This window comes from Aptenodytes patagonicus, chromosome 18 (genome assembly GCF_965638725.1).
Source record: "Aptenodytes patagonicus chromosome 18, bAptPat1.pri.cur, whole genome shotgun sequence".
Lineage (NCBI taxonomy): Eukaryota > Metazoa > Chordata > Aves > Sphenisciformes > Spheniscidae > Aptenodytes > Aptenodytes patagonicus.
In genome coordinates, this window is record NC_134966.1 from 7,067,179 (window position 1) to 7,093,915 (window position 26,737).

Consider the following 26,737-nt stretch of genomic DNA (forward strand, 5'->3'; position numbering starts at 1 on the left):
TTCTCCTTCTGAAAGGCCGACAGGGGATATTACTGAAAGGCCAGTTAATTTCTCAATGACTTACTGTTCTTGCTCTGCTCATGGAAATGTGTAAAGAGTCGGAGGGTAATTTAAGGCACCCTGCAGAAAGGTGTGTAAATCTTTGCATGTCTAAAGAAACTTTACCAGACCGCTAGGATTGGGAAAAAAGAAAATGCTTGCCCTCTTTTTTTTTTTACCTTTTTTTTTTTTTTTAACTTTCCTTTGGAACTCTGATCCTCTTTGATCATAAAAAAGGTCATATTTCACCCAAAAAGTATCAGCAATCACAGGGCCCGAGGAAGTGCGAACCCAAGGGGGTTTCACTGACGATTATTCCCTCCATTTAATTATTTAATGCCGCGAACTGAGGCAAAGCCGTCTCCCCTGGAAAAGCCAGACAGTTCAAGAAGAAGGTCTGGCCCCGAACAAGGAGGAGGAAGAGGGTTATAAATGGGGCTGGGGCTGCTCCGTCCCCCCTCCCGCCCTCGCCCCTTCACGGGCCAAGACCAGCCGCCCCGCAGCCCCCCCCCCAGAATAATCACAGCAAGATGTTCCCAGCCTCTGGGGCTGAGGGGGAAACGCTGGGGGAAGGACAGGGGTCCTCGCTGCCCCGGCCCCCCTGCCAGCCCCAGCCGGCCAGGGCGCATTGCCGATGGGCCACTGCTTTCCAAGGGGACATCTCTGTCCCCCACGTTGGTCCTTGAGCAGCTTTTCCTGGACACGGTGTCATCCCCATCCTGGGAAGGGTCTGTCCCTGCAGCCACGGCAGAAAAAAGCAGGATAAAGCGGGTACCTGTCCGAGGAGGGGTGGCGCGGGGCTGCGCTGGGTCCCCCAGGGCCGGGTGGTCCCAGGGGTGATGCAGGCATCTCCCCCCCGAGAGCACGGAGCAGCCAGGAGGGCTGATGGCAATATATGCAATCTATATTCTAATATATGCATCGAGTGCATAACCGCAGTGCACAGCATCGCCCTGGCACTGTGTGCCGCCGGGGGACCCATCCGGCTGGGTGCTGGGTGGCGGTAAAACACCCGTCTGCAGGGAGCAGCCCCCAGGGAAGCAGGAGCAGAAAGCGGTGTGACACCAGCCTGTGATTTACACAGCCAAGGGGGCAGGACCAGACGCCGGAGCTGACTCCTAAAGTGGCCCTAGGGCCAATAAATTGGGCCAATAGGGCCAATAAATGGACCCCCCAAAAAAAGGAGGGGGGAAGGGAGGTTGGGCTGGCTTGTTTGCACACTCGGGGAGCCCCCCGCGGAGTCGGAGCGAGCCAAAATCTGCCTTCAGCTACACCACTTCCAAGCTGGAGAGCTCTGGGAAGCTGCTTCCCCGTCAGGAAGATCAGATTTGGCAGCACTGGCTGGCTTAAAAATCTGCACGCCTCCGACTTGAAGGGGAAGAGAGCGCAAGAAAAGCTTTCGACAAATGTTAAAATAACTCAGCCAGGGGTTTGCCTCCCTCGGCTGCGCTGGAGCAGGGATGTTTATGAGCTCAGAGCTGGGCTGCAGCGGCCGATCTCGCTCGGAGATTTCGCGTCAAACCCTGCGTGCGCGCAGCCCCGTCCATATGTGCCTGCAGCAGCGGGCAGGAGAGCACGCTGGAATCAAGGGGAAGAAATAATAACCGTTAACCTCTTCAATTTCTGCTCATCGCCCCGAGCCCAGCCCTCGCCGGACACCAGCAACCAGCCCCAGCCGCTGGCTCTGCCCCCCTCCTTCCCACCACCTCCTGCCTGCGTATATGTGTATATATATATAAATAATATATAATTTTTAAAGAGGAAAAACTCCTTTTTCCTCCCCCAGTGGCTGGTTTTCATTAGGGAGGTTTCTTTCTAACCCCAAGGGAAACAGCCTATGAGTTTTTAACTGTGGTGCAGGACGTAATTATCTCATTAAGGCGAGAGAGCCAGGCTTTTCCCAGGAGAGGTGACCTTGCTCCGGGGTTGATGGGGACCGGGGTGGGGCCTGGAGGTGGAGGGGGGCCGTGTCCCCCCGCTAACCTGCGGGTCACCTCTCCCTCCAGCCCCATTTGGGGCTGGGGAAACCCGGCCCCTCTCCCCCCCACCACATCCCTCCCCACGGAGCGCAGCCACTTACACTTGTTGATAGAAGCACTTAAAGCAGGGCTGGGGGGGGGGGGGGGATGATGTGGATGGGGTAAGAGGGGGGGCAAAGCGGGTCTCCCTCCCTCTCTGCCCCCCCCCCCCCCCCCCTTTTCCGCGGCTTGGCTGCCGGCGGTGCTCGGCCCCTGGCAGGGGGGCAGGTCGCCGTGCCGGGGGGGGGGCGAGGGGCCGCCCCGCTCCGCTCGGAGCAGGGGCGTTTGTTTGAACAGCTCCAGAGCAAAGAGCAGGGGAAGAAAGTTTGGGCTGGGAGCGTGGTTTTTTCCCCAGACGTCAGCACAAGGCGGAACAGGGGCTGGGGAGGGAGCCGGACTCACAGGGCAGCCGTGATTTTTTTTTCCCTTTTTTTAAATTATTATTATTATTATTTTTCTTCTCTTTTTTGTTTGGGTTTTGGTGGGGTTTTTTTGGGGGGGTGGGGAAGGGGAAGGGGGCCGGGGAGCGGCCCGGCACCTCGGGGTGGGCTGCGGGCTGGGGGTGGGAGCCATGGACTCGGCGCCAGCCTTCGCCATGGACAAGCCGTTCGCCCCCAGCGCCGTGCGCGGCCCGGAGCCGCCCGAAAACCCTCAAAGCCGGAAAAACTTCAGCGTGAGCCACCTCCTCGACCTGGAGGAGGTAGCGGCCGGTATGAACGGGACCCCCCCGGCCGGCCCCCCGCCCGCCGGTGGCGGCAAGGCCATGCCGGAGCCGTCGGGAGGCAGCAGCGGCAGCGAGGCAGCGCCCCAGGACGGTGAGTCCCGCCGCCACGGGATGGGACCCCCCCCGGTTTGGGGCAGCCTTGGGGATGGGGTGTCCCCGCCGTCCCCGTCCCCCCCCCCCCCGGTCCCGGGCCGGGCTGCGGAGCCGACGGCCCGTGCGCAGCGCCGGGCACCGCGGACAAAGGGGGTCGGTGTCCCCCCGCGGCGGGGTCGGGGGGACCGGGGGAGCGGGTGGAGGCGAGGGGTGACCCCCGTCGGGGCGAGCTGCGGGGCTGCCGACACCTCGACGGCTGGAGCAGAGGGACATCGCACGGGGGGACGGGGACACCGCACCGGGGACCTGGAGCGCAGGGACCCCGCACCGAGGGGAGGGACCCCGCACCGGCTGTCTCCCCGCCGCCACGGGAGGTGCCGGGTACGGGACGGTCCCGGGCAGCCGGTGCGTCCGGGGGCTGCGCGGCCTGCGGGGTCCCCCCTTCCCCCGGGGCTCTCCGCCTCGGTTTCCGGGCCCGGGGAGCGGAGGCGGCCCGGCCGGGGCCACGGGGACCGGGACGCAGCGGGTCCTCTCCCGGCGCCCGCCGCAGCGCCTCTCCGGGCCGGTAGCACCGGCAGCAACGGGCCGGCGGCGCTGAGCCGGGGCTGGGAGAGGGGACGGGGACCGACCCGGGACCCGGCTTCGTGGCGCTCGGTCCTGGCAGGAGGCGCGTTTTTAACGGGACAACCCCGCCTGTCCGGGGGCTCCGCGGCTGCCGCCCGCGCCGGGCAGCGCGCATGCCTCCGCGCCGCTCCGCCGGCCCCGGCGCATCCCGGCTCCGGTGCCCGGGGCGGGGGCGAGGAGGATTAGCCCCGTCCCTGCGCCAAAGCCCCGGTCCGGGGGCGCCCGACAACCCCCAGAGCCTCGCCGGAGCCGGGTGTCCCCCTCGGGGTGCAGAGGTGGCGGAAGGGAGACGGGGATGGAGAAGGAGAGGGGAGGTGCAGCCCCGCCACCTCCCCACGGCCCGGGCTGTGGTGCCCACCCCGAGGGGACCCTGGGGGTGGCATCCCCCAAACTTGCCCCCCGGCTGGGTTTTGGTACCCCGGGTTTGTTTTCTGTGGCCCGCGGAGCGCAGCCCTGGGGTGCTGACGGCCCCGCCGAGGGTCTGACCCGCGCCTGGCCAGGGGTGCACAGCCCACCCGGGAAGCTGTGCCGGTGAAGGGCGCTCAGCCCACCCCGGAGGCTGCCCAGACCTGCGGTGAGGGGCTCCCAGTGGGAATCCCCCCACGCAGGGTGCTCCCTCTGTCCCCTCCCGCAGCTCCCGCGTTGCGTGCAGGTCAGAAGCATCTTTCTCCCACCCGCATCTCACTCCCTGCACAACCTCCTTCCTCCATGGAGAAACCGCCCTGAGTGCCCCAACCTGCCTCTGCTCGGGATGCTGAGGGCTGGGTGAGGCTGGGCGCTGCTTGCTGGGATGGTATCTGGTATTTTCGGCGTTATTTTCCATCCTCCCTCCCCTTCCCTTGGGTTTTGTTTGTACTTCTCGCATTGCCTTTGGGACTGCGGGGAGGTTTTCGCCCGCTGATGGGACCATACAGGGGGACAGTATGCCGTGTGGGATCAGCGCAGCTTTTGGAAACCCGGCCCAGCCTGCGGCAGCTGGCTCGTCTCACAGGGCTATTTGCAAAACAGCAGAGAAACTACTACCCTGCTGAGCTCTTAACGCACCCCAAAGAGGCTCAGTGGGACCAGGGGTGATGCAAATACCAGAGAGAGAGGCAAGGCTGATCCCCACAGGCCCATTTTTCACCCTAAAAGACCATTCCTCCTGGGGAAAAGGCCCTGTGGGGTTTGGCCCACTGATCCCAGCACTGCTGGACCACAGGGGATATTTCCCACTAGCACCTGTTTTGGCGAGGTTGAGGGGATGAAGACACTGTCAGCATCTGGGATGCTCCACCAACCCATCCAGGAGTGGAAGCATTTCTCCTCCTGATCCCACCTGGAGAGAGAAACACCTGAGCGATGGGAGCTGAGAGCAGCAGGCGAGAAGAGAACAAGAAAACAGAGAAGAAAACCTGTGTGCATGCAAACATCGACCTGTGAGACCCGTTACCCACTGCCACTGCCTAAACTGGGATGCAGTTTCGTAAATCGAGACGGGGAGAGACTAAACACCAGGCAAATGCCCTCCCTTTGCGAGCATCAGCCCTTTGCTACACATCTGCGATGCTTTCGGCATCAGCGTGATGACAGCAGAGGAACTTTTACTGGTAACGTTATCTTTTATTGGCATCCTAAAGTAAAACAGCCTCTCAGTGTTTTCTCTCGTCTTCCTCTTCACCATCGTGGGTTTTTTTCTGCCAGATGCAAGTTTGGAGCCCCGCAGGTCGGTGGCAGCGGGTTTATTATCAATGCAAATGGACCCCGGTACCCGAGTGTCTCCCTGCAGGATGCGGCTCTGCACTCCGGCCAGGAAGCCATTATCAGGGTCATCGCGCCAGCCGGTTGGAGAAAAAGCAGCCCCGAGCCTGCAACGAAGCTGCTGACACCCTCTCTGCCAAGCAGGGCTTGCCGTGGTCCGGGGGGCCGCGCTGGCAGAGCTGGCACAGGGGTGCTTTAGGCAGCCCCAGGCTGTGCTCAGCAGACTGCGACCTTGACGAAACCTTCTCCCCTTCCCCAGGCAGCCGCAGCAGGAGGAGACTTCTGTTCCCGAGGCTGGCAGAGCCAGAGAAGCTCGGGGCAGGGTTTTATTCTTTGCAGAGGGGGATTCAACCCCTTCCTGCCCTCACCCACCACCCCCGTCCCACAGGTCTCCCTGCCGAGGAGGGTGGCTGGGGGCAGCCCCATGTCCGGGGCCCTGGGCACATTTCTGCTCCAGGAGCAGCCCCTCTGTTAGCCGCTGCCTGCATCCCTTGCAGGGCTGGCACATCCCTTCGTGCTGGCACCAAGAACCAGAGCCGTCCCCACCTCCCTCTCCAGCCAAGGGGGCTGCTCAGACCCTGCCTGGCCCCAGCCCCAAACTGGCCCTGAGGGCACCCAGCGCATCCTCTTGGGAGGATGAGTACAAATATCTGTGCAACACATTGCTCTCATGGCACCCAAAAATTAAGAGGCAGAAATCCCACAAGCCAGGCAAGAGCGAGGAAACACCAACAGGGTGGCGAGGGCTCATCCCCATCCTCATCTTCATCCTCCCCCGGAGCGGTGCAGCAGCCTCCCATAGAAAACCTTCCACACAACTTCTGAGGTCTTGAAAGCTTGTTCACCTCCTTTCATTAGACTAACAAATAAAGTGTAACGCGAAACATCTGTTAACAACAGCCCTTAATGTTCTCAAGATGATAAAGCAGGAGGGTAATTTTAGCCAGCAGGCCTTGACTGATGGCTTTTCAAACAATGAACTTACTTTTGGTGCCGCCTGGGGATGGGAGAGGGAGTCGGGCGCTGGCTCCGGCAGCCGCTTCGGGGCTGAAAACTCAGAAAGAGCCACTTTTGTCGCGGCCGGGCTCGGAGGAAGGGCCACGGCCCCTCTGAGGGGATCCTCCGGCACGGGGCAGGCATGCATTGCCTGTTTGGCTGCAGCCGGTGGGTCTGGGTGATGGGATGGGGAGATGTGGTGGCCCCTTGGCACCCCGTTTGCAGAGCAGCTCCTGGGGCCCCTTCCTCACCCCCAGGGCAGGCGGGACCCTCCGACCTGCGCTGGGGCTGTGCGGTTGCTGAGCAGAGCAGTGATGAAACGAGAGGAGAGGAGAGGCTTCATCCGAGGGGGCAGAGGGGATTAAGATGATGTTACAGCAAATTGGTTTTAATTACGTAAACAAGGGCAGTTGAAAAGGGAGAAGCGAGGCAGGGAGGGGCAGGGACTTGGTAACAGAGTGGAAAAGGGGAAGGGGCTTGCTTTTGGGGTCAAGCGTTGGCTGATTGCCTCAAGCAGCCCCGAGCTGCTCCCGGGGCTCAGGCACCTTCCCCGAGGTAGAGCCTTCGTGGCCGATGTCCTCATGGTGGCCCAGCCCAGGGGCAGTGCTGGTCCTGGCTCACAGGACACATTTCGGCTGAGCTTCTCTGCCTTCCCAAATGCTGCTCGTCCCCACCAGATGGGGGGGCACAGCTCGGGGACACCTCGGCCGCTTGGGCTGCGCGGACAGGAGGCAGCCCTTTAACACAACGCGGCTGAAAAAGGGTCGGTATTTGCCCATGGGGATCTGCCTTCCCTGGCACATCCATGCACGTATGTGGCTCAGCTGCAATTAAACCTGGCGTCATTAACTCGTGGCCAAACCCCTGTGCCTGGCTCAGGGCAATACAGACCCCTAGGGCCAGCAGGCTAAGGCCACGGGCACGGGGAGCCAGCCGAGGTCCCCCTGCCCCGTAACCCCAGACCCGTCGGACCCCTCTCTCCAGCACCCATCTGCTTTCCACGGCCCCAAAAGTGCTGGAAATCCCCCAAGTCCCTCTGCTGGGAGGCTTTCTGTGATTTCTGGATGACTGCTCAGGAAGGGATGGGGGTGTTGGGACCCCGACTCAGCCACCGCAGGGGGAAGAGGCTTTGAGAAGTGTCTGATGGACATGGCTGCAGCTCTCCAAGGAGAGGCTCTCGTGCTTTTTGTCCCCTGAAGGAGGGGACAGCAGGGGTCCTGGCTGCTCAGGGTGACACCACGACCTGCTTGCCCCAACCTGGGGGATGAGGTTGGGATGCACTGGGGTGGGACATGACCTGCCTGCGGGCAGCAAGGCTGGGGCGCAGCGTTTACAGCATCTGTGGTCCCTCACTGCTCCCCAGAAGAGTATCCGCTGAGGGTGCCTGGGCAGAGGATCCCTCATCCATGGCATCTTCCCGGCCTTGCAAACCTCCTGCAGGTGGGGACGGACCCTTGCGCGGTAGAGCCAGGAACAGTGGTATCCAAAGCCGGGGGGTAGGCGAGCCATCTCGGTCCTTGTAAGGCCAGCGCAGCTGGACTGGGTGGCACCGGGACAGGAGCCATCCTTGCACAGCCATGACTCTCAGAGACCAGACATCACCTTCACTGTCCCCAGCGCCTGCCTGGGGACATGTCCCTCCCTGGAGGGGCTTTGAGGGCTGCAGACCCTAAGACAAGGGTTTTTTCTCCATGCAGGGACGTTGCCCGCAGGGACGTTGCCCACAGGGCCGCTGGAGCGGGACGGTCCCCAGGGGAGGGGACAGCACAGCTGGGCCTTGTGCCCAAGACCAGCACTTGTCTAGTGCCCGATGCTGGCAGGTCCCCGGTGCAGCATCCATCAGCGTGTATTGAGTAAGCGCCAATTAATCTGGGCGGGAGCTCCCCGCCCTGGCCCGCCTCCCGGCCCTCCACATTTGTTTGCGCTTAGTGCGAGGCTGGCGACAGGCGAGGGATGGATGGGGAGCCTGACGTGTCCCGGCTCGCCCAGACGGTTTCCAGCCGCTTGCAGGGAGCCCAGTGTATCCCAGTCAGGAAAAAAAGGGCTACGGGGAGGGACCCACCCTGCGCTCCCCCGGGCTGCTGCAGGGGACAGGGGACAGCCCCAACCTTCAGCGTGACCCCCTCCAGCCAGGCTTCCCATCCCTAACTGGGGACTCCCCCCCACCATGGCTCTCACCCTGTGTCACTGCCACGGGACCCGCTGTCCTGCACGTGGGCTGCCTGTCCCACGGACGGGGGGAAACTGGATCCCCAGGTCTTGCCCATCCGAAAACCACGGGGGGGGTGGGAGCGATGCTTTTCCCATGGCATGGGCAGGACTCGAGGTTGAGTTAGGTCACAGCCCTGCCAAAACCAGCCAGAACAGCACAAACCGCTGCCAGGCGCAGACAGGGAGTGAACCTGGGGTGGGGGTCATGGCTGGGAGACCCCAGGTCTAATGGGGCTTCTGGCATGGGGCCCACCCTGGTACCACTGCTCTGTGCTTCCCTGTCCCCTCCAGCCCTGAAGGGTGACACCCGCTCACCATTCCGCTGCTCCCGCGGTGACACCCGCTCACCATCCTGCTCCTTCCCATGGTGACACCCGCTCACCGTCCTGCTCCTCTCGCGGTGACACCCGCTCACCATCCTGCTCCTTCCCATGGTGACACCCGCTCACCATTCCGCTGCTCCCGCGGTGACACCCGCTCACCATCCTGCTCCTTCCCATGGTGACACCCGCTCACCGTCCTGCTCCTCTCGCGGTGACACCCGCTCACCATCCTGCTCCTTCCCATGGTGACACCCGCTCACCATCCCGCTCCTCCCCATGGTGACACCCGCTCACCATCCCGCTCCTTCCCACGGTGACACCCGCTCACCATCCCGCTCCTCCCCATGCGCTGGGAGGATGCTCTGTGCTGTGGGGTGCAGTCAGGCTCTTACTGACTGATGGCACCTGGGCTCCAATTTGGGGAAGATTTGCCCCCAAATGGGCTGAATACCCCCCACCTGGGCTCCAAGCTCCCCCCACCCCAGCTCGGGGGCCTCTGGGTTGGAGCAGGGGATTTTGCAGCTCCCGGGAAGCAGCCCTGCTCACTCGGAGCCCTCCGCAGGGGCGCAGGGAAATACACACCAGCACGTTTTCTGCAGCGTTTGCAGAGCTCTGTGGGGTCCCTGCGCATACTCACTTCTGCACTGGGGGAGCCGGTGCCAGAGGGAAAAGAGAAAAAAACCCAAACCCAGGGCCTGGGGAGATGGGCCCCCCCTCGCTGGGGGAGCCCGAGAGCTGGAGCAGCCTTGGCTGGGCGAGGAGGGCAGGAAAATCACTTTTTACCCCACAGTTCTCATTGCTGGGATTTTTCTCCCCTCAGCACTCCCAGCAAGCCAGGTTTTCGGAGGGCACCACCATGGGGGTTGCTCATTCCCACTCCCCTTTTCAGCGGGGAAAGGGCGCAGGAGCATGGGGCAGAGCTGCAAAAGCCACCGCTCGATAGGGTCTGGAGGGGACAGCGGCGGGGGTCCCATGTGCAGTGGGGACGCGGGGCTTTGCCTCACTCCCTTGGGAACCCCAGCAGCAGCTCCAAGTGCCCTCTGGCACAGCCATGCCCAGCCCAGGAGGGTGCCGGGGCGCGGGGACACCTTGCCCATCCCCCCCCGGGCTGTTATGTCTAGCTCGACCAGGAACAGCTCAGTGCAAGACTATTTCCCCTCTCCTTTTGGGCTGTTATTTCAGGGAACGGGGCTGATTCACAGGAAAAATATGAAATTTCGACTCCGCGCAGCCAAGATGGGCGAATTTCAACGAATCAGCATTTTAAGAGAGCCTGGGCGTGTGTCTGTAGCTGGGAGGCTGATGAAATGATTTGGGGCTTTGAGGCTGCCTCGTTAGAAACCCTTCTTCTCTCCCAGGGAGCGGGGCCGATCAGCCCTTCTCCTGGGGCTGATCTCCTCCGGCCACAGGGAATTATCCCCCCAGAGCTGTAAAATCACTGAGCCGAAGGGATGAGGTTTGAAGCAGGATGAGACCCGGGTGCTTTGGGGGTGGCAGAGGCTTGGTGTCCCCAGGCTGGCACCCTGTCCCCTCCCTGTGGCACGAGCAGCAGCTGGAAGGAGTTACCCTCCCAGGACAGGATCCTGAGCCACCGGGCAGGCTCAGAGCATCCTTTATAATGCCGGGGCAGCGGGTTGTGGCCAGGCTGAGCTGGGACCAGGCAAGGATTTAGACCAGGGTTAATGCAGATCAGTTTTTTTTTCCTGGCTGGAAGAAGCAACTGGGAAGAGGGTGAAAATGTGGTGGGCAGAGGCAGCCGTCCCCTGCCCAGTCCTGGTGCCTGTGTGGGGCCAGCGATGCCCAGCCAGATCAGGGAGGATGGGGAAAACAAACCCTCGTCGTGAGGAAGGACTGATTTGGGGTTTCAAGGCGGTTTTCCGACGCCTGTTGGCCAGCGCTGCCACGGCACTGCAGAACCGGGTTGTTTTTCACTGGACACCCCCAAATTTCCGAGAATTAAAGAAAAAAAAAATCCCACCCTCACCCTTGAGGCATTCCCAACATTCGCGTTCGTCCGAGGGACACGTGGCTGCGGGCAATGTTTTCCAGCCTCCCCACGGCGTAATGAAACGCCCCGTCCATGCTCAGCATCCCTCGCCGGATGCTTCCCTGCCCTGAGCTTCCCTTGGGAAAACCAGCCCCAGCACTTGGACCTGCCGGGGGCATTGCTGGGGGCGCGGGGGGGTCTGGCGCCTGCCCGCGGGGCAGCCCCTCGCCCACGGGCAGCCCGTGCCGGCAGCTCCGGCTGCGGATCCCCTGGCAGGGAGTTGGGGGGTAAATGGGACGCTGATGTCGGAGGGGTTGGGGGAAATTGTCCCAGCTTGGGAGGGAGTGACACCCTCCTGGGACATTAGGGGGACAGACGGAGTCCCCTTTGCCACCCCCCTACCCTGCAGCTCTGCTGGGGACTGCCCCATCTGTGCACGCTGCCGGGGTGCAAACAGCAGCTCGGGGGGCCGCAGGCGTTAATTGAGGAGGAGGCGTAATGAGGCTGCGGCGCTGCTCCTTCAACCCGGGGCTGGGGGGCAAACGGCCCCTGGGAGCTGGGGCAGGACCGGGGGGGGGGGGGGGGGGCAGCTCAGGTCCTGGGGGGACGCCGGGTGGGCTGGGAGCCTTCAGAGAGCGGTAGCGCCAGCCGCCGGCCCCCTCCTCTTCCCTCATCATCCCCCTTTGGAGTGCATATAATAAAGCAGCTTTTCAGCTGCGGCTGCAGTGATAGATCAGGAAGAATTGTATGAGTCTATTAAAGTCTGTGTGTCTCTGAATGGAGACTGTGGCTAAGCCAGGCGCCAGGCTCGCGCATTGAACCAGATGTGGAGAGGCGCCATCCTTTCCAGCCACTGAATCTGAGAGGCTGCAGGCTTCACACGCAAGGAAACTGGAGTGCACATGGCAGGGGAGCCGGGGGAGCGCCGGGGAGCACATGGCAGCGCTGGCGCGAGCGGGGCGCTGGGGAGGGGGGCAGAGCCCCGGGTGCCGAGCCTGGGGGGCTGGCGGGGGAGCAGCCCAGGTACAGAGCTGGAGCAGAGGTGTTGGTGCAGCAGGTCGTGCCGCCCCGGGCTGTGGGCTGCACCCCGAGTCGTGCAGGGCGTTGGTGGGGGGGTTGCATTGCACCCCGAGTCGTGCAGGGGGACTGCGTTGTACCACAGATCATGCAGCACATTGCTCGGGTGAGGTGGGGATTGCATTGCACCCCAGGTTGTACAGGGCAATGCAATGTGTGTATGGGGGGGGTTGCATTGCACCCCAAGCTGTACAGAGCATTGCAGTGTGTCTGTGTTGAGGGGTTGCATTACGCCCTGAGTTGTGCGGGGGGGGGGTGTTGTACCCCTGTTCATGCAGCACATTGGTTGGGTGGGAATTACATTGCACCCCAAGTTTTACAGGGCATTGCAGTGTGTGTGGGGGGTGGCATTGCACCCCAAGCTGTACAGGGCATTGCAGGGGGAGGGAGCGTTGCATTATACCCTGAGTCATGCAGGGGAATTGCATTGTACCCCAGGTCATGCAGGGCATTGCTGGGGGGGGGGGGGAGGGTGCAGGATTGCATTGCACCCCGAGCTGTGCAGAGCACTGCAGCAAGGGCAGGGATATTGCATTGGAGCCCCTTTGTGCAGGGAATTAAGGGGGGGGTGGATCGCATCGCATCCCAACTCACACGGGGCAGCAATGGGGGAGGCTTGCATCGCACCCCAAGCTCGACGGTGCACTGCAGTGTGTGTGTGTGTGTGTAGGGGGTTGCATTGCACCCTGAGCCATGCAGGGCATTCCAGGGGCTGCGGGGGGGGGTGGGGGCGGGGGGATGTTGCGTTGCTGCAGGGAGGTGTTGGGGTAGGAGTAGCAGTGATGCTGCAGGGGAGCACACGGGGGACCCCGCACACAGCGCTGGGCGGCTGGTGGGGAGCAAAGAGCCTGGTCCGGCAGCAGCACGGCCAAGGAGGGTGCAGGACGGGGTAACGGGCAGGGGCAGCTCCTACCTCCAAACTCACCGGTGCCGCAGGGCTGCTCCTGCCTCTGCCCGCGGCAGCCTGATGTGCGTCCAGGAGAGGGAAAGAGAGAAGGAAGGGAGAGGGGAGAGAGGGAAGGATGAAAAATGAAGGACAGAAGGAAGGCAGGAAAGACAGAAGGATGCCGTCCTGCCAGGGACAGCCATGGCTGGCAGCTCTGGGGGGCTGGTTGCCCCGTGGACTGGGATCCCGCATCCCCAGCAAAGGTGCAAAGCATCCATGGGACGCTGTGGAGGGGACATGGGTGACATGGGGATGGCCACCAGCGCGGTGCTGCTCGGGGCCGTGCCGGGCTCGGCTCAGGCTGGGGCGGCTGCCACGCTCCTTCCTCACTGATTTCACTTTCTTGGCTGGGCTGGCCACATGGCTGTAATTTGGGGGTTGTAAATACCTCAGGGGAATTTTTAAATTAAAAAAATAACTGTTTTCACTTAAATTAAAAGACACTGAAGCATTTCTATTAGTATTAGAGGTTTATAAAACTTAAAACAAATGTCTAAACTAAACTACCAGGCACCGTCCACTTCGCGAAGCCCTTTGCATATTCAGCATGACCCGGTTACCCATCGGGGGTTAAGTTTTAACGAGATTTGTATGAGAGTGTCTGGAGGTCCCCGACCCGCACCCTGGGACCCCAAACACCAGTGCCAGTGTGTCCCCCGCTTTACTCCTGGCTGGGTTTTGGGGCCTCAGCCAGTCTGGTGCTGGGGTTGGTGTCCCCAGCACGGCAAAATGGTACTTGGGCTCCCCAGGGAACCAGAAGGGATGAAGGCTTGGGGTGACGAGGGCAAGGGTCTCAGTGCCACTGGGCTTTGCAGAAGCAGGACCTTGATGCAGCTTCCCCCACCCTGGCATCTCCGAGGTGTCCCCTGGTGTCCTCCCCATGGCCGGCACCCGCCTCCAGCAACTGCCTGCTGTCCCTGCTGTCCCTGCTGTCCCCACCGTCCCCACTGTCCCCGCCGTCCCTGCGCATGGCTCTGCTTTAACCTGGAAACAGTTAACCGGGCTGGGTTTTAAAAAAAAAAAAAAAAAAAAGATACGAGCCACTTATTAAAATGAATGTTTTACAATAAATTTGGCGAGAGGCCACCGACCTCAAATGAAAACCAGACCGGAGGACAGCGATGCTGCTCGCTGGCGAGGGTTTTTGGGATGTCTGTGCATGCGTGCACCCACGAGGGTCCTCTTAGGAGCGGCGGTGAGATGGGGTCCTGACCAGGGACTCGCACCCATCCCGCATGCCAGCCAAACGTGCCGGTGTGCCCCGGCCAGGGCCATGCCAGGGACGCCAGCCGGTGGTCGCAGGACAGGCTCTCGGCAGGTGCCGGCGCTCGCTGATAAAATGGGCGCTCGGTGGCATCTTGGCCTGGGTGTGAAAAACGCCCAATTGGCCTGAAAAAAGAGAGGGGAGTCGGGTCGGTGGAAGGAGGCGGCAGGAGGGGACACCATGGGGGTTCCCACCATTCCCCCCAGTCCCTGCCCGTCTTCTTCCTTCCCTCTTGGCAATGACCCTGAGGCAATGGGGTCTGTGCTTTAACCTGGCGGGCTGGTGTTGGGTTTCAGTGCCAGATGCCATTGAGGCTGGCTTGCTATGGGCTTTTGCTTATTAAATTTCAAGAAACCACTTTTTTGGGGGGCAGGGAGGGGGAAAGGAAGGCTGGGATCGCCATGCCAGGGGTCCCTGGCTAGGAGCCAGCCCTCTACACAGCGTTCCTGCTATGCAGCCCTGGCTGATTAGTTTTATTTTTTAAACGCCACGCAAAAGTCCCGGCGAGCTCTCGACACCGTGAGAGATACTCCGAGGTACTCACCATCCCGTCCCCTTCCCAGCCCCCGGAGAAACCCACTTTGCAGTTAAAGCTGAGTTTTTGGTGGAGCTTTGCAAGCGCAGGCGGGTGCTGCTCTCAGGGCCGGCGCTTGCACAAGTCTCATTAGCGTTAATTAATTACACACGCCCCGTGCCCTGCTGGGAAACCGTGTAACCTGTTATGTCAGGCGGCCACGTGTGAGCGATGTTGGCACCTCTGCGGCTGCATCGTGGATGCACCAAACGGTGCCTAAAACATTTGCGGGATGGGGAGAGAAGCAGCATCCGCCATGCTCAGCCCCGACACAGAACGGTGGGGTTCTGGCATCATCTGTCCTGGCATCATCCATACCAGCATCCACCTCGCCGATGGCTGTGGGCAGCCACCGTGGCCGTCCCCTCTGCCCGGACCCCCTCGCTGCTGTGCCCGGGGCTGACCCAAACCCCAGCATTTTGACAGCGGGGCCCGGGCCGGCCGTTTCCCCGTGCCGCAGCAGCCCGTTCACACATCTGTTAACCATCACCGGCACTGGCACTCTCTGCGCTCAGCTATTTTAATGCACGGCATAAAGGATGCTGGCAAAGCGGGGAGGCTGTGTCCCGGGTGGGTGCCCAGGGGCTTCGTCCCCAGGGGCATCCTGGGGTGCTACAGCGGTGCGAGGCACAGGACAGCCCAAGCGCTAGTCTTGTCCCATCACGAGAAGATCTCCCGGCCGGGAGATGAAAGCAAACCCCCCCGGTGAATGCCTCCTTGCCGGGGAGGCTCCTGGCCGCTGGCGGCTGGGGGAGAGCCAGTGCCTTTTGTTGGTCCCCAGGCCTCCACTGCGGGGGCTGGCAGATTCGCGGGAGAACAAAATTAAAATTCCTGATCCCCCGTCGGTCGGTGCTGCTCTGTATTTGGCCCAGCTCGGCACTTCAAACTCCCCGTGGTGCCTTGTCCCGAGGCGCTTGGCTGTGCCGTGAGGGCTTCGGCTCACCCGGACGAGCAGCTCCTGGCCACCCCTGGCCCCATGGCCACGAGCATCTGCCTGAGGAGCCCTTTGTTCTGACACAGCCTCCCAGAGCATCCCTGGGCAAAGCCGGGAGCTGCGGCACAACACGCACCACGTCCCTATATCTATCCTGTCTCCCCCTCTCCCTCTTTGGCATTTGCAGGGGACATCCCAGACCAGCAACATCACGGATGAGTTTTTGGAGGTTCTGTGTGGCCCCAGCCCCATCTAGGCAAAGGGGGACCCCAGAGGGGAGTGAACCCCCTTGAGCTGCGCGTTCCCCCACTGCGAGCGGGGAAGATGCCAGACCCTGACCACACAAAGCCGACGGGCGCTCCCGGCGGTGACCGCCGCAGTGCTACCGTCCCCAGCAAACTCACGCAGACGATGGACCTTTCCTGGGAGGCTTCTCCTCGCCCTACCATCCCCTGGGGTAAAAACCGGGGTATCTGGGGGGAAGCAGCACCCCGGCTCGTCCCTGGCTTGGATCCTCTGCAGCTCCATCCCCACAGAGACCTGACACAATGGAGGCGATGGCGGCGCTGGAGCTGGGACAGCTCATTGTGTTGGGCTGCGGTTGCAGCCTCCTCCGAGTGCACAGGATGCTCTTGGCAGCTCCTGAAAGCCCTTCGCCAGGCTGGGGTCACCCGCCGCCCCGCACAGGCATGGCCCTGGGAGGGAATTTTTTGCTTGCAGATCACCAAGCCCAAGGGATGCACTCAGCGCCCCGGGTCCCGGGCTGGATGCCCTGGGCCGGTGCCACCCGTCTGCGGGTGCAGCCAGGCAGTCTGAGCTCTGCGGCCCTGCACAATGGCCCCGGCACCGGCTCCCAGGGCGCACGGGAGCCAGGCGGCTGGGAAAGCGCAGCGAGAGGCTTCACCGAGCCCTGTGCTGTGCGCCAACGCCGTTGCCTGGCTTTAAAGGCTGTTTCTGGAGCAGTTATTTAAGGGGGTGCTGATAGTGCCAGGCTCTGTGGTCTGGATCCTGCCGCAGGGCCGGGGCCAGGATGCTGGGGTCTGTGCCGGAGCTGGAGAGCCCAGCAGCAGGGTCTCTCCACGTCTCTTTCTGCAAAGGTCTGTCCACGGGCAGGCGGTTCCCACCCTGGATAAAAGGCAGGTGACGGCACCATCTTCCCCCAGCCGCCCGGGAGAGCAGAGGGGGAAGTTCTCATGCTGCTCAGCCCTCTCCCACCAGAGCTTCGTGGCTAAAGATGTTCCCCAGCCCCTTCCTGAGGCTTGACAGCATCCCACCAACCCTGCCTCCTCCTTCGGGGAACGTGGCTGCAATTAATTCATTAAGCACTTCCGCTGACGCAGGAGCTCGCTGTGCCAAAACACCATTCCCGGGGCCTGGCCCCAGCTGGGTGAGCACCGCGCTGGGCTGCGCACGAGCCTCCGGCCGGGGCAGGAGCCTTTGGTGTGGTTGGAAGGGCTGTGAAGTGTTCGGGGAGGGCTGGGCACATCGAAGCCTCGGGGCTTTACCTGCGGCAGATGACTGCAGCCCCATGGATTTCACCAGCTTTCAGCTTTCAGGGAGTCCTCTCTAAATCACGGAGCACGACTCGGCCAGCCAGGTCCTCGCCTGGCTTCTCCACCATCTGGTTCCCCTCTCTTCATCCCCTTCTTCCTTCACCCCCTTCATCCCCTCTCTCCCTCCCCTCCTCGCTGTAACACCTCCCGATCTTGTCCCTCTTGTGCGCTTGGGTTTTGCAGCACATAAATCACGGCCGCCCTTGCTGGAGAGCCAGCTTTGAATCCACTCATGGCTCTCACCCGTGAATTCGGTGGCTGCTGCTGGGCTGGGACCATGCCTAAGAGAGGCAGCATCCCGCAACATGGGGTTCCTCCTTTCCAGGTTCCTTCTGGTCCCGAAACCCAGCTAAGCATCACGTTCCCACTGTATTTGCTGCACTAAGCATGAGGATGAGCAGAAAAAAGGCTGCGGTGCCACAGTCGGGCTGCAAGCACAGGTTGGACACATCCCCACTGGGATGCAGGGATGCTGCCGGCTCGGCCGGCTCTCCGGGACCTTCCCAGCTTGCTCAGGCTTTCGGTCGGACATGCCATGATGGGTGCTCGGACACCGCACACCATCCCCGGCATCGCCACTGAGCAGCAATTGCAGCTTCTGGGGGTGCAAGGGGAAAAGCCTCCTGGGCTCGGGGGGTGCAGGCTGTGCACGGAGCATCCCTGGGGTCGCAGCACCGCTGGGCAGGATCGTCCCGAAAATCAGGTGTCTGCGCGGCCAGGGGCAGCGAACCGCGGCGCTGGGTGGTTTCTGGCTGGTGCAGCGGCAGCTCTATAACCATAAAACAGTCTGCTGCTGCCTGTCAGTGAGCGCAGGCTAAGGCCCTCCCGGGACAGCCTTGGCCTCTTTCTTGGTCCAGGCTTTTGCTGCTCCTTTTTAACAGAGACACTTTTCCCCCAGCAAAACTGGCAGCCTGTAAAAACGTGTCAGCGTTTCAGTTTTTTCACAATTAATGAGGTGAAACATCCTCGGAAACATTTCGCTGTAATGTTTCTCCAGTAGCTGAGACTTGCCCCTCTCTTAAATTTTTCATGTACGCCACTTGAGCCGAGAAAGTTTCCTTCGGACTCAGCACATTTGGACCCCCTCGGCTTCAATTCCCCCCCCCCAGAGCCCCCGGCATTCCTGGGGTCTTCGCGAGGCTGGGGCTGGGCTGGAGGGGGAGCAGGGAGCGGCGGTGGGTTAGGACGAGGAGGTCGGAGCCCGCTCCCAGCAGCGGGGGAGCCCGGGGAGGGGCTGGCAGCCCCCGTTCCCCAGGGATACCCCGTCCCCCCGTGCCCACAGGTTGTTCCCAGGATGGGTTTGGACCTCACAGCATCATGCCGAGCAAAGCCAGGACCGGCACCCTGTGGGCAGGGGTTGGCGGCCCCAAGGGACTTCTTCCCCGGGTAGTGGGGTGAAACCACCCGGAAAACGGAGTTACGCCGATATGGTTTTGCCCCCGAGCTGCAACGCCGTGTTGGTCCCGTGCACCCACGCTGGTGAGCACAGGAAAGGCACCACAGTCAGGCGACCCAGCACACATGGAGGGGCTTCTTCTTCCCGGCTGCTTCTCAGCCCCCCAGGGCTTCCCAAGATGATTTGGGGAGATTAAAGACCTGTAGTGGCGTAGGCAGCTCCCACCATCGCTTCTGCGACAAACCTTGTGCCGCCTGCGCCTGTGAGTGGGAACAAGCCCCCAGCTCCCCTTTGGCCTGTGAGGCATCCCTCCTGCCATCCCTCCTCGCCGCAAAGCCCCAGTGTGGGCAGGTCAACCCCCCCGGGGGCTCCCAGGCTGTCCCCCACCATGTCCCAAGACAGGGCAGTGCTGGCAGTAGCTGCTGGAAAGGGGGTTCAGCTGCGCTCGGCTGCCCATGCACCCCCAAATCACCCCCCGGCTTTGGGTGTCTCAGCTGAAGGTTACAGGATAAAAAGGAGCCGGAGGGGGCAGACAGCGCAGAGGGGCAATTCCCAAACCCCAGAGCTTTGCTCCGGCGCTGCTCTCTGCGATCTGAAGGGAAACGCTTCCTCCCCATCGCATGATTTAGAGGAACACGTTAAACAATTGCACATGAAACTTTGGCGGACGTCATCGCCGGAGCTCTCCTCGCTTCCCCGGAGTATATAAAGGGATGAAGGGAGTCCACATGTTTACCGAGAGAGACCATGGGAGAAACGAAAGACATTGTTTTTCCAAAGGATTTCTTGGCTGTAAAAGGCCTCCACCACCCTGCGGCTTCCCTGATGAAGGCCCAGCGTTAATTTGTTAAATCCACATCAAGTGCCCGGAGAACCCGTTGTTTATTTTTGCTAATTCAGCCGGCCGAGATCAAATTGGGGTTTTATTTGTTAAGGATAAACCTTAATTAATAAAAGCTATTTATTTGGTTAAAGCCGGCCGCAGCCTGAGGGTCAGATATGCCACGATCATTATTGCAAGTAAAACAAACCCAGAACGTCTCTCAACAGTTTGAAAAACGTAGAAACTTAGAGGGCTGAATTTATTTGTCTTAGGAAGAATTTACAGCTAATTCCCTCCAGGCTATTTCAACCCTTAAATTATACCCAAGAAGAAAAAAGGGGAAAAAAACATGCCATTCCAGGCGGAGAAGGGAAGTAAATGGTACGGCAGATTTGATCATTTGGCTGGGGGTGGGGGGGGGTGAAAAATTTAAAGCTTAAAAGGTCTTTGGCAAACTGCTCGCAAATAAATGGAACGCGTGAAATAATTTAACGGCAGAAAACTGTTCGGGGCTCCGGGGTCTGCGGCGCAATGGAAAATGAAACACGTTGGAGGAGATGTAGCCTGGCTTTTTTGCAGGAGAGGGTTGAACTCGCTCCCTCCTGGCACAGCCCCTGAAAAAGGGGGGTATTTGCACCCCAAAGCCAAGTGGCAGAGCTGGAGCCAGCAAAACCTGTCCCAGGACGTGGCGGTGCATGCGGGGGGGGGGGTTTGCAGCATCACCCGTGGGACAGACAGGCTTGCAGTCAGCCGAGGTGACCGTCCCGGGTTGCAGGGACGGTGCTGGGCGAACACCAGGCTCTGGGATGATCATTTTGCAAAGAAACCCCCCAAACTGGCTGTCCAGAGGGGAGCCGCCCCACAGCGGGAGACTGAGCACGGTTGGCTTTGGAGCCCACCACCGAAAGCCATCCTGAGGGATGAGCTGCCCTGCCGGAGCACCCCTGCCCAGGGACGTCGTGATCCCCGGGGCTCAGGCGTGCGAGCGGCTGGGATTTTAAATGCTGGTTAGGTCTGGATCACAGCTGCACGGAGGTCGTTTATCGCTCGCTAATGGAGGTTGTAAGTCAAAGCCAAAGCCTCGGTGGAAATCTAGTGAAAATTACCTCTTTACAGCACTCGGCGGCTGCTGCGCGGGAGGCTGGGGGCCCTGCCAGCGTGGGGCCGCCCCTTGGCAAGCCCAGCGCCCAGGCTTCGGCAGCTGAAACCCGCCGAGTCCTTCCTATGGAAAACGAATGGAAGCACAGAGGGAAAAGGCAAGAGCCGGAAAAGTGGGCTTGGTCGGCGCTCAGCTGAACCAGCACGGCTCTGACCCGGCGGCGCTGGGGCTGTTGCCTTTGCAAATGGGGCAGGACCAGTCGCTCCCCAGTTCCCGGCGGCAGGGCGGCTCGCCGGCACGGCGCAGTCCAGGCTTGCCAGCGTCGGTGCTCCCGCATGGAGAAGGGGTTTAGGGGTGACTCCCAGCACCCCATGGCATCCGTAGGACGGAGCGCTGCCCCCTGGGCTGCCCGCAGCTCTCGGGCAAGCAGCATTGCCTGAGGTTGGGCATCGCGGAGAGGAGGCTGGAGGTTACCCAGGCTGCATCCAGCACCCCAAAACTCATCCACATCATGGGCAAAAAGACTTGTGTCTTTTCTAACACACTGGAGCAATCTAAGGCTTTTTTTTGTGAAGCACACCGGGCCCATCCTGCTCTGCACAAAGCCCCTGCGCCTCTCTCTCCCCATCCTCCCCCCCATGTCATCTTTCGTTATTCGGTAACGTTATCCCCCCGTTTTCCCCCTTCCCCTGCATTTTTTTTCCCTTTAGCGGAAATTGTAATCAGTGGAAGATAAATACACCGAAGGTGAAGGTGGCTGGGGGGATGGCTAAGGAGTCCCCTCTGACCTTGGGGCTGGACGATCAAGCCGATGCCTCCAGCCGTGCCCCATATGAACCCCCAAATTATAACTGACAAAGTCAATGGTTCGGCTTTCTCCATAACCTCTCCAAGCACTGCTTTGCGGCAAAAGAAAGATGGTGGTGAGCTGGTTTTTAACTTTGTGCAATTACAAACTCTTATTCCTGGAAGCCCATCGGGGCGGGGAACCGGTTTCTGATTCCTCCATCAAGGTGTCAGCGAATCTGGTTAAATCCAATTCCTGCGGATGGGTGGCAGCGAGATGGCAGGGGGTCTTCAGGGGACCCAACCCATCCCCTTCCCCGTTCCTCCTCCAATGCCGCGGAGCGCTTAATGATGCTCGTTTTTGGAAAGCTGATTTGGGGTTATTAAAGCGTCTTTGATAGAAGCGATTCAGCCTGACTTTGCACGCTCTAAACCTGTCAGACGCACGCAGCCAGCAATTAGGGTGGCATTTATCTGGTGCCACAAGCCTGCGATGCCTGATCTAATGGGAAAAAGATGCTGATCCCTTACCAAGGTTCATCCTTGAGCGGAGCAGAGGACCCAGGCAGGTGCCCCGGGCGTGGAGCTGCCTCCCTTCAGTATGGAGATGGGGCAGAAAACGAACGTAGCAGAGAATTGAGCCAGAAAGCAAAGGTTTCTGGGGGGGACTGGGGAGCTCTGAGCTACACTGGAGTGCGGCGTGTTTTAGGGGAGGTGTGAGTAGGTGGGGAAGGGGTTTTGGCCACCAGCATCCTCCGAGAAGCTCCCTGGCGCATCCCACGGGGTTTTGTGGTGCAGGAGAAGGTCCCTCCATTAAAACCAGCAATAGGGGCTGAACAAAATGCCCCAACCCAGGCACGGCCCAGGGCTTGCAGCTCTCCAACCACCCAGGAACCGCCGGCACCTGGATGCATCCTGACCCAGCTCCGGTTTTAAATCTCCATCCCAGCACGCCTGCCAGCCCCATAAAGGAATTGCTTGGCACCACCCGGTTCCCGTGGCCGTTTAGCTCTTGCCTCCATGGGTTTTGGGAGATAGAAACCAGCCAGAAGTGGGGCCAGATCCTACGGAGCTGGTTTGAGAGTTAATTTAAGAAACCTTTCCTCCTCCTCCTCGCTTTCAGCCAAATTAGAGTGAGAGAGAGAAGCCATCACTTACGGAAAAGTCCTATAGCCAGATTTTAAATTGGGGATGAAACCAAAGGGGGTTTATAAATTTTATTTATACATTTACTAGAGTTCTGTTGAAATCATTGCCGGTTCAGTGGGGGGCAGTGGGTGCCCTTGGTGACAGCACTTTTTGAACCAAGCCCTGGTCTATAATTTCCCCAGAAGCCCTATGGGTTGGCCATAAACCTGCAAGGAAACGTCTCTCACCCTGTTAGATCCTGTAGCTCCTTCCCAGCCTCACGGTTCCCATTTCAGTCCCAGGCTCCCGGAAAACTCAGGGACAGCCATGGCTGGACTTCATGTATTTTAATCCAGCGTCTCGTTAGCTCGCTGAAGGAAAACAGGACCAAAAAAGGAGTTTAACTAAAAGGGGCAACTGGAAAGCAGAGATTGGCAGAACATTTGAAGCTGCAGGAACAAGGGCCGGAGGGAATCTGGAGAATTTTATTTGTGAGCCTTTAAACACGAACGGCGGCGAAGGGCAGCCTGCAGTTTCCTGGCCAGGGAAAGGGCCTCAAACCCGCATGTATTTCAGGCACGGCGCCGTCCATCATGTCTTTACCCAACCAAGAAGGCCATGTCCCAAATACAAGATCACGGGCTGTTTCCAGCCCAAGGGATGGTCATCCAAGGTCCAAATGCACCTAGAACACAATAAAAGACCCAGAGAAATGCTGGCGGCTGCAGTGAGGCCCTGGGAGGCGGACGGAACTCCTTTTCTTCCCCTTCCCATCCAGAGATGCTCTCTTCTCCCCACGGTCCCAGCAGTTTGGCCCCATCACGGTCAAAATGATGCAGCATTCCTGCACGTGCCTGGGAGACGGGGAATGGTGCCGGTGGTGGTGCCCAGGTCCCATCCACATCCCTGCCCAACGCCTCACCCCTCAGTGGGTCAGGGTGTCGGACGCACCCAGCGCTGCCAGGCCCTGGCACTGGTCCTCGCTATAGCAAAGCACCAGAGAAGCCATCTGCTCTTTCCAGGAGGCCACTGCCAGCAATGGAAATAATTTTCACCTTTCCTCCTCCGCCACATCCCCTGGCGTGGCTCGCGTTTGGCACCGGGATGCTGTCGGTGGCATCAGCCAGCAGCATGATTTTCGGGGAAGGGTGCAAGGAAACTCTTCACTAGCTCTAAGTTTGGACCCTGCTCTGGGCAGAAGGTGATTAGTCCCGGGGACAACCTGCCATCAGATATTGGGGTTTCTCTGGTCCTCATGGCTCATCTCAGGATGGGACAGTCCTTAAGAGTGGTATACTCTGGCACAAAGGGACCTTAGGAACTTGATGGAGAACTTGGTGGTGGAGGTTTCATGGCTTGAATTATTCAGAATTAAGGTCCAAGAAGGTTTTTCTGGCCTTAAAGATCTTGGAACCCATAGTTTCCTCCTGCTCAACAGCTTGGTGGTGTCTTGAAGCAGGAGAGTTAATATCCCTTCCAGTAGATCTTGTTACTTGCTCAAGTATCATCTGAAAACGCTGCACATCTATTTAACAAGTATCAAGGTAGCTTATTAGCAAGTATTTATTCCTTGAGCATACTCAGGGAGCGGTAATTCCTGCCATCATGGCCCCTGCAAAGATATAGAGCAGAAAACCCCAATATAACCCTGCTATGAATCAGAATGTCGTAAAACTCTTAACATTTCAAATAATTCCAAAATACTTTCCCACCAGTAGGTACAGATTGGATCCAGATGCTTTATTAGCAGAAAGAATAATTAACCAGTACCTCCGTAAGGAAGAACGACAGCGAGACGTGTTCCCCGTGAAGCCTTTGCAGGCAGCTGACTGGGGATCTCAGAAAAAGACTTCATGAACTTGCCTAAACTTGATGATATTAGCGACAAAGAGGAGATTAATTTCAGCCTGGCTGAAAGCCCAAGATCAATACTGAGAAACCAAACTACACCCTCAGCTTCGTGTTTCCATGAGCCAGCAAAGCCAGAAACAAACGCTGCGGAGGCTGAGCTCTGCGAGACTCGGTGGCATTCATTGCTAGCTCTGATGACCAGGGTTGGATGAGCAGATGCTCGGCTGCAGTTCTGTGTCACCCTGGGGACACACCACAGCCGGGGTTTCAGGGGGTGCTGGAGGTAGGAGCTGAGACCTACATCTCAGAGATGTTTTGGTGCTGAATTTCCAGCGCCGTCCATGAAAGCTTGACCTAAAACCTTAGCAAGAGCCAAGCCCGAGATACCCTGTGGACGTGTTCCCATTGCCGGGGGTGGGGGGGGCTGTGAGATGCAGTCCCAGCAGTTTGGGTCAAGTGCTGCCCCAGAATCCACTGAGGCTGGTATTCAAAATCAGGTCCGGGTGGTTTTAGCCAGACGAGAAAACCACCACAGGTCTTTGCAAATGTTGGGTTTAACCCTAAGCTCCAGCAGGTTCTGAAATAGGTTTTGATTCTCATGGAGACCACAGGGTTGCACATATGCTGCTCCCCACAGAGTCCCAGGCGCCTGCAGGGAGCACGGCTGGTGTGGCGCAGGGTAGCGCAGACCCCCAGGAGGTCTCAAGCCCAGCTGGGTCCCCATGTGGAGTCTGTGGGGTCTCGCACGGGTCTGGCTCTCACGTGGCCTCTTCTGTGCTTTCCCCACAGGCGAGAGCCTGAGCCCGAGCCGCGGGGCGGCCAAGAGGAAGAAGAAGCAGAGGAGGAACCGCACCACCTTCAACAGCAGCCAACTGCAGGCTCTGGAGAGGGTCTTCGAGAGGACGCACTACCCCGACGCCTTCGTGCGGGAGGAGCTGGCGAGAAGGGTCAACCTCAGCGAGGCGAGAGTCCAGGTGAGCAAAGGTTTGTGTGGGAGAAAACAACACCCTCTGCCTTGTCCCCAGGCGGGAGCAGGGACTGTCCCCTCTCTCGTTTCATCCTGCACATGACCATGATTGGTAGGACGGATGCTTGGGACATCCCTGCTTGCACCGGATCCCCGCTGACCACCTTCTCTCCCCATGCAGGTCTGGTTTCAGAACCGGAGGGCCAAGTTTCGCCGTAATGAGAGGGCGATGCTGGCCAACAGATCGGCATCGCTCCTCAAATCCTACAGCCAAGAAGCAGCCATCGAGCAGCCCATGGCGCCGCGGCCCACCGCGCTGACCCCAGAGTATCTCTCCTGGACCAGCACCTCCCCGTACAGGTAGGTGCAGGTGCTGAAGGAGCTGGGGAGGAGGTGGCCATGGGACAGGCTGTCTAGGGATCGCCCCACCGCCGCAGGAGTGCAGCCCTGTGCCGCTGCTGAGGATGAAGGGAGTTTTACGGGGCCGAAAGGAGCTCGTCTGGCTTTGCTTTGGGAACGTGTTTCAGCCCCATCCGAGTACCCCCTGCCTGCCGCTGAGCAGGCTTCCCTGCCTCCATGCATTTCGGGGCCAGAACGGGGGCCTTGGTCCTCGCAAGGCGTTCACTTGGCCTCATGCTGACCCTTCCCACATCTCGGCACGGGAGGTGGCATGGGTCCCTTCTGGTTCCCAGCTCTCCACGTCCAGCCATCTCGTCCAAAAGCTCAAGGCAGGGCCTCCTGGTGCATAGTTTGAGGGGTTCCCACATGCATCCAGCCACATAAAAATGCTGAAGCCTTGACTGCTCTTGTGGGACATGTTTAAGAGGGAACGGCCAGTCTGGCTTGGGAAGCCAGCAGAACCACACAGGGCACAGAGACTCCTCCGTGGGCCATGCCTCATTCCTCCCCTGCTCCCTTCCCGCAGCACTGTGCCCTCCTACAGCTCCAGCGGGACCGCGACGCCCACCCAAGGGGTGAACATGGCCAACAGCATCGCCAGCCTGCGCCTCAAAGCCAAAGAGTTCAGCCTCCATCAGAACCAGGTGCCAACCGTGAACTGACCAGGGCAAAGCCCACCCCGTGGCCTCATCCAGGATACAGCGTGGAGCTCCTGTGTCGGTCCAGGACGAACCCACTGCCCACCCAACCCACATGCCACTCATCCAACGTCTCAGCACCTCTCCTCTCCTCTTCTCTTCCCTTTTGAAGGTAGAGTCAGTCCCAGGCCGAAGTGGCACATAATTATAGCCACATATGGAGCAAACTTGGTTAGAAACTTGCTTTTCCGCACACCCTTATAATAAAGGCTATATATACACACACACACCCCCCACACGCTCTTTGAGGACAAACAGACTTGCCAAGGGAACAAGAATTTGCTTCCAAACATGGAAGGATCTTGGACTATTGGATTTGACCAATTTGGGTATCTCGCCCAGAGAGCCAAAGAGTTATTGGGTCTTCTCCTCCCGCAGGGACAGCATGCAGCGGTGGGAGGATCACAAGCCCCCCTTTCCACCGGGCTGTGACTCGCGGTGCTCAACCGCGCATGCCGAAGCTGACCCGCGCGCGTTCGCCTCTTTG

General features: G+C 59.9%; 1 protein-coding gene across 1 annotated transcript; it reads left to right on the forward strand.

The window, feature by feature from the left end:
- Nucleotides 1–2,628: 2,628 nt before the first annotated feature.
- On the forward strand, nt 2,629–26,473 carry PRRX2 (paired related homeobox 2). Its single transcript, XM_076355351.1, has 4 exons — nt 2,629–2,872; nt 24,976–25,160; nt 25,335–25,513; nt 26,079–26,473. Exons 1-4 carry the CDS (start codon nt 2,629–2,631, stop codon nt 26,212–26,214), a joined length of 744 nt encoding a protein of 247 aa, XP_076211466.1. The 3' UTR covers nt 26,215–26,473.
- The last annotated feature ends 264 nt before the right edge of the window (nt 26,474–26,737 follow it).

Coding starts and splice junctions, on each gene's coding strand:
- PRRX2 (XM_076355351.1), top strand. CDS start 2,629: ATGGACTCGGCGCCAGCCTTCGCCATGGACAAGCCGTTCGCCCCCAGC. Junction 2,873..24,975: donor CGAGGCAGCGCCCCAGGACG/GTGAGTCCCGCC, acceptor CTTTCCCCACAG/GCGAGAGCCTGAGCCCGAGC. Junction 25,161..25,334: donor TCAGCGAGGCGAGAGTCCAG/GTGAGCAAAGGT, acceptor CTCCCCATGCAG/GTCTGGTTTCAGAACCGGAG.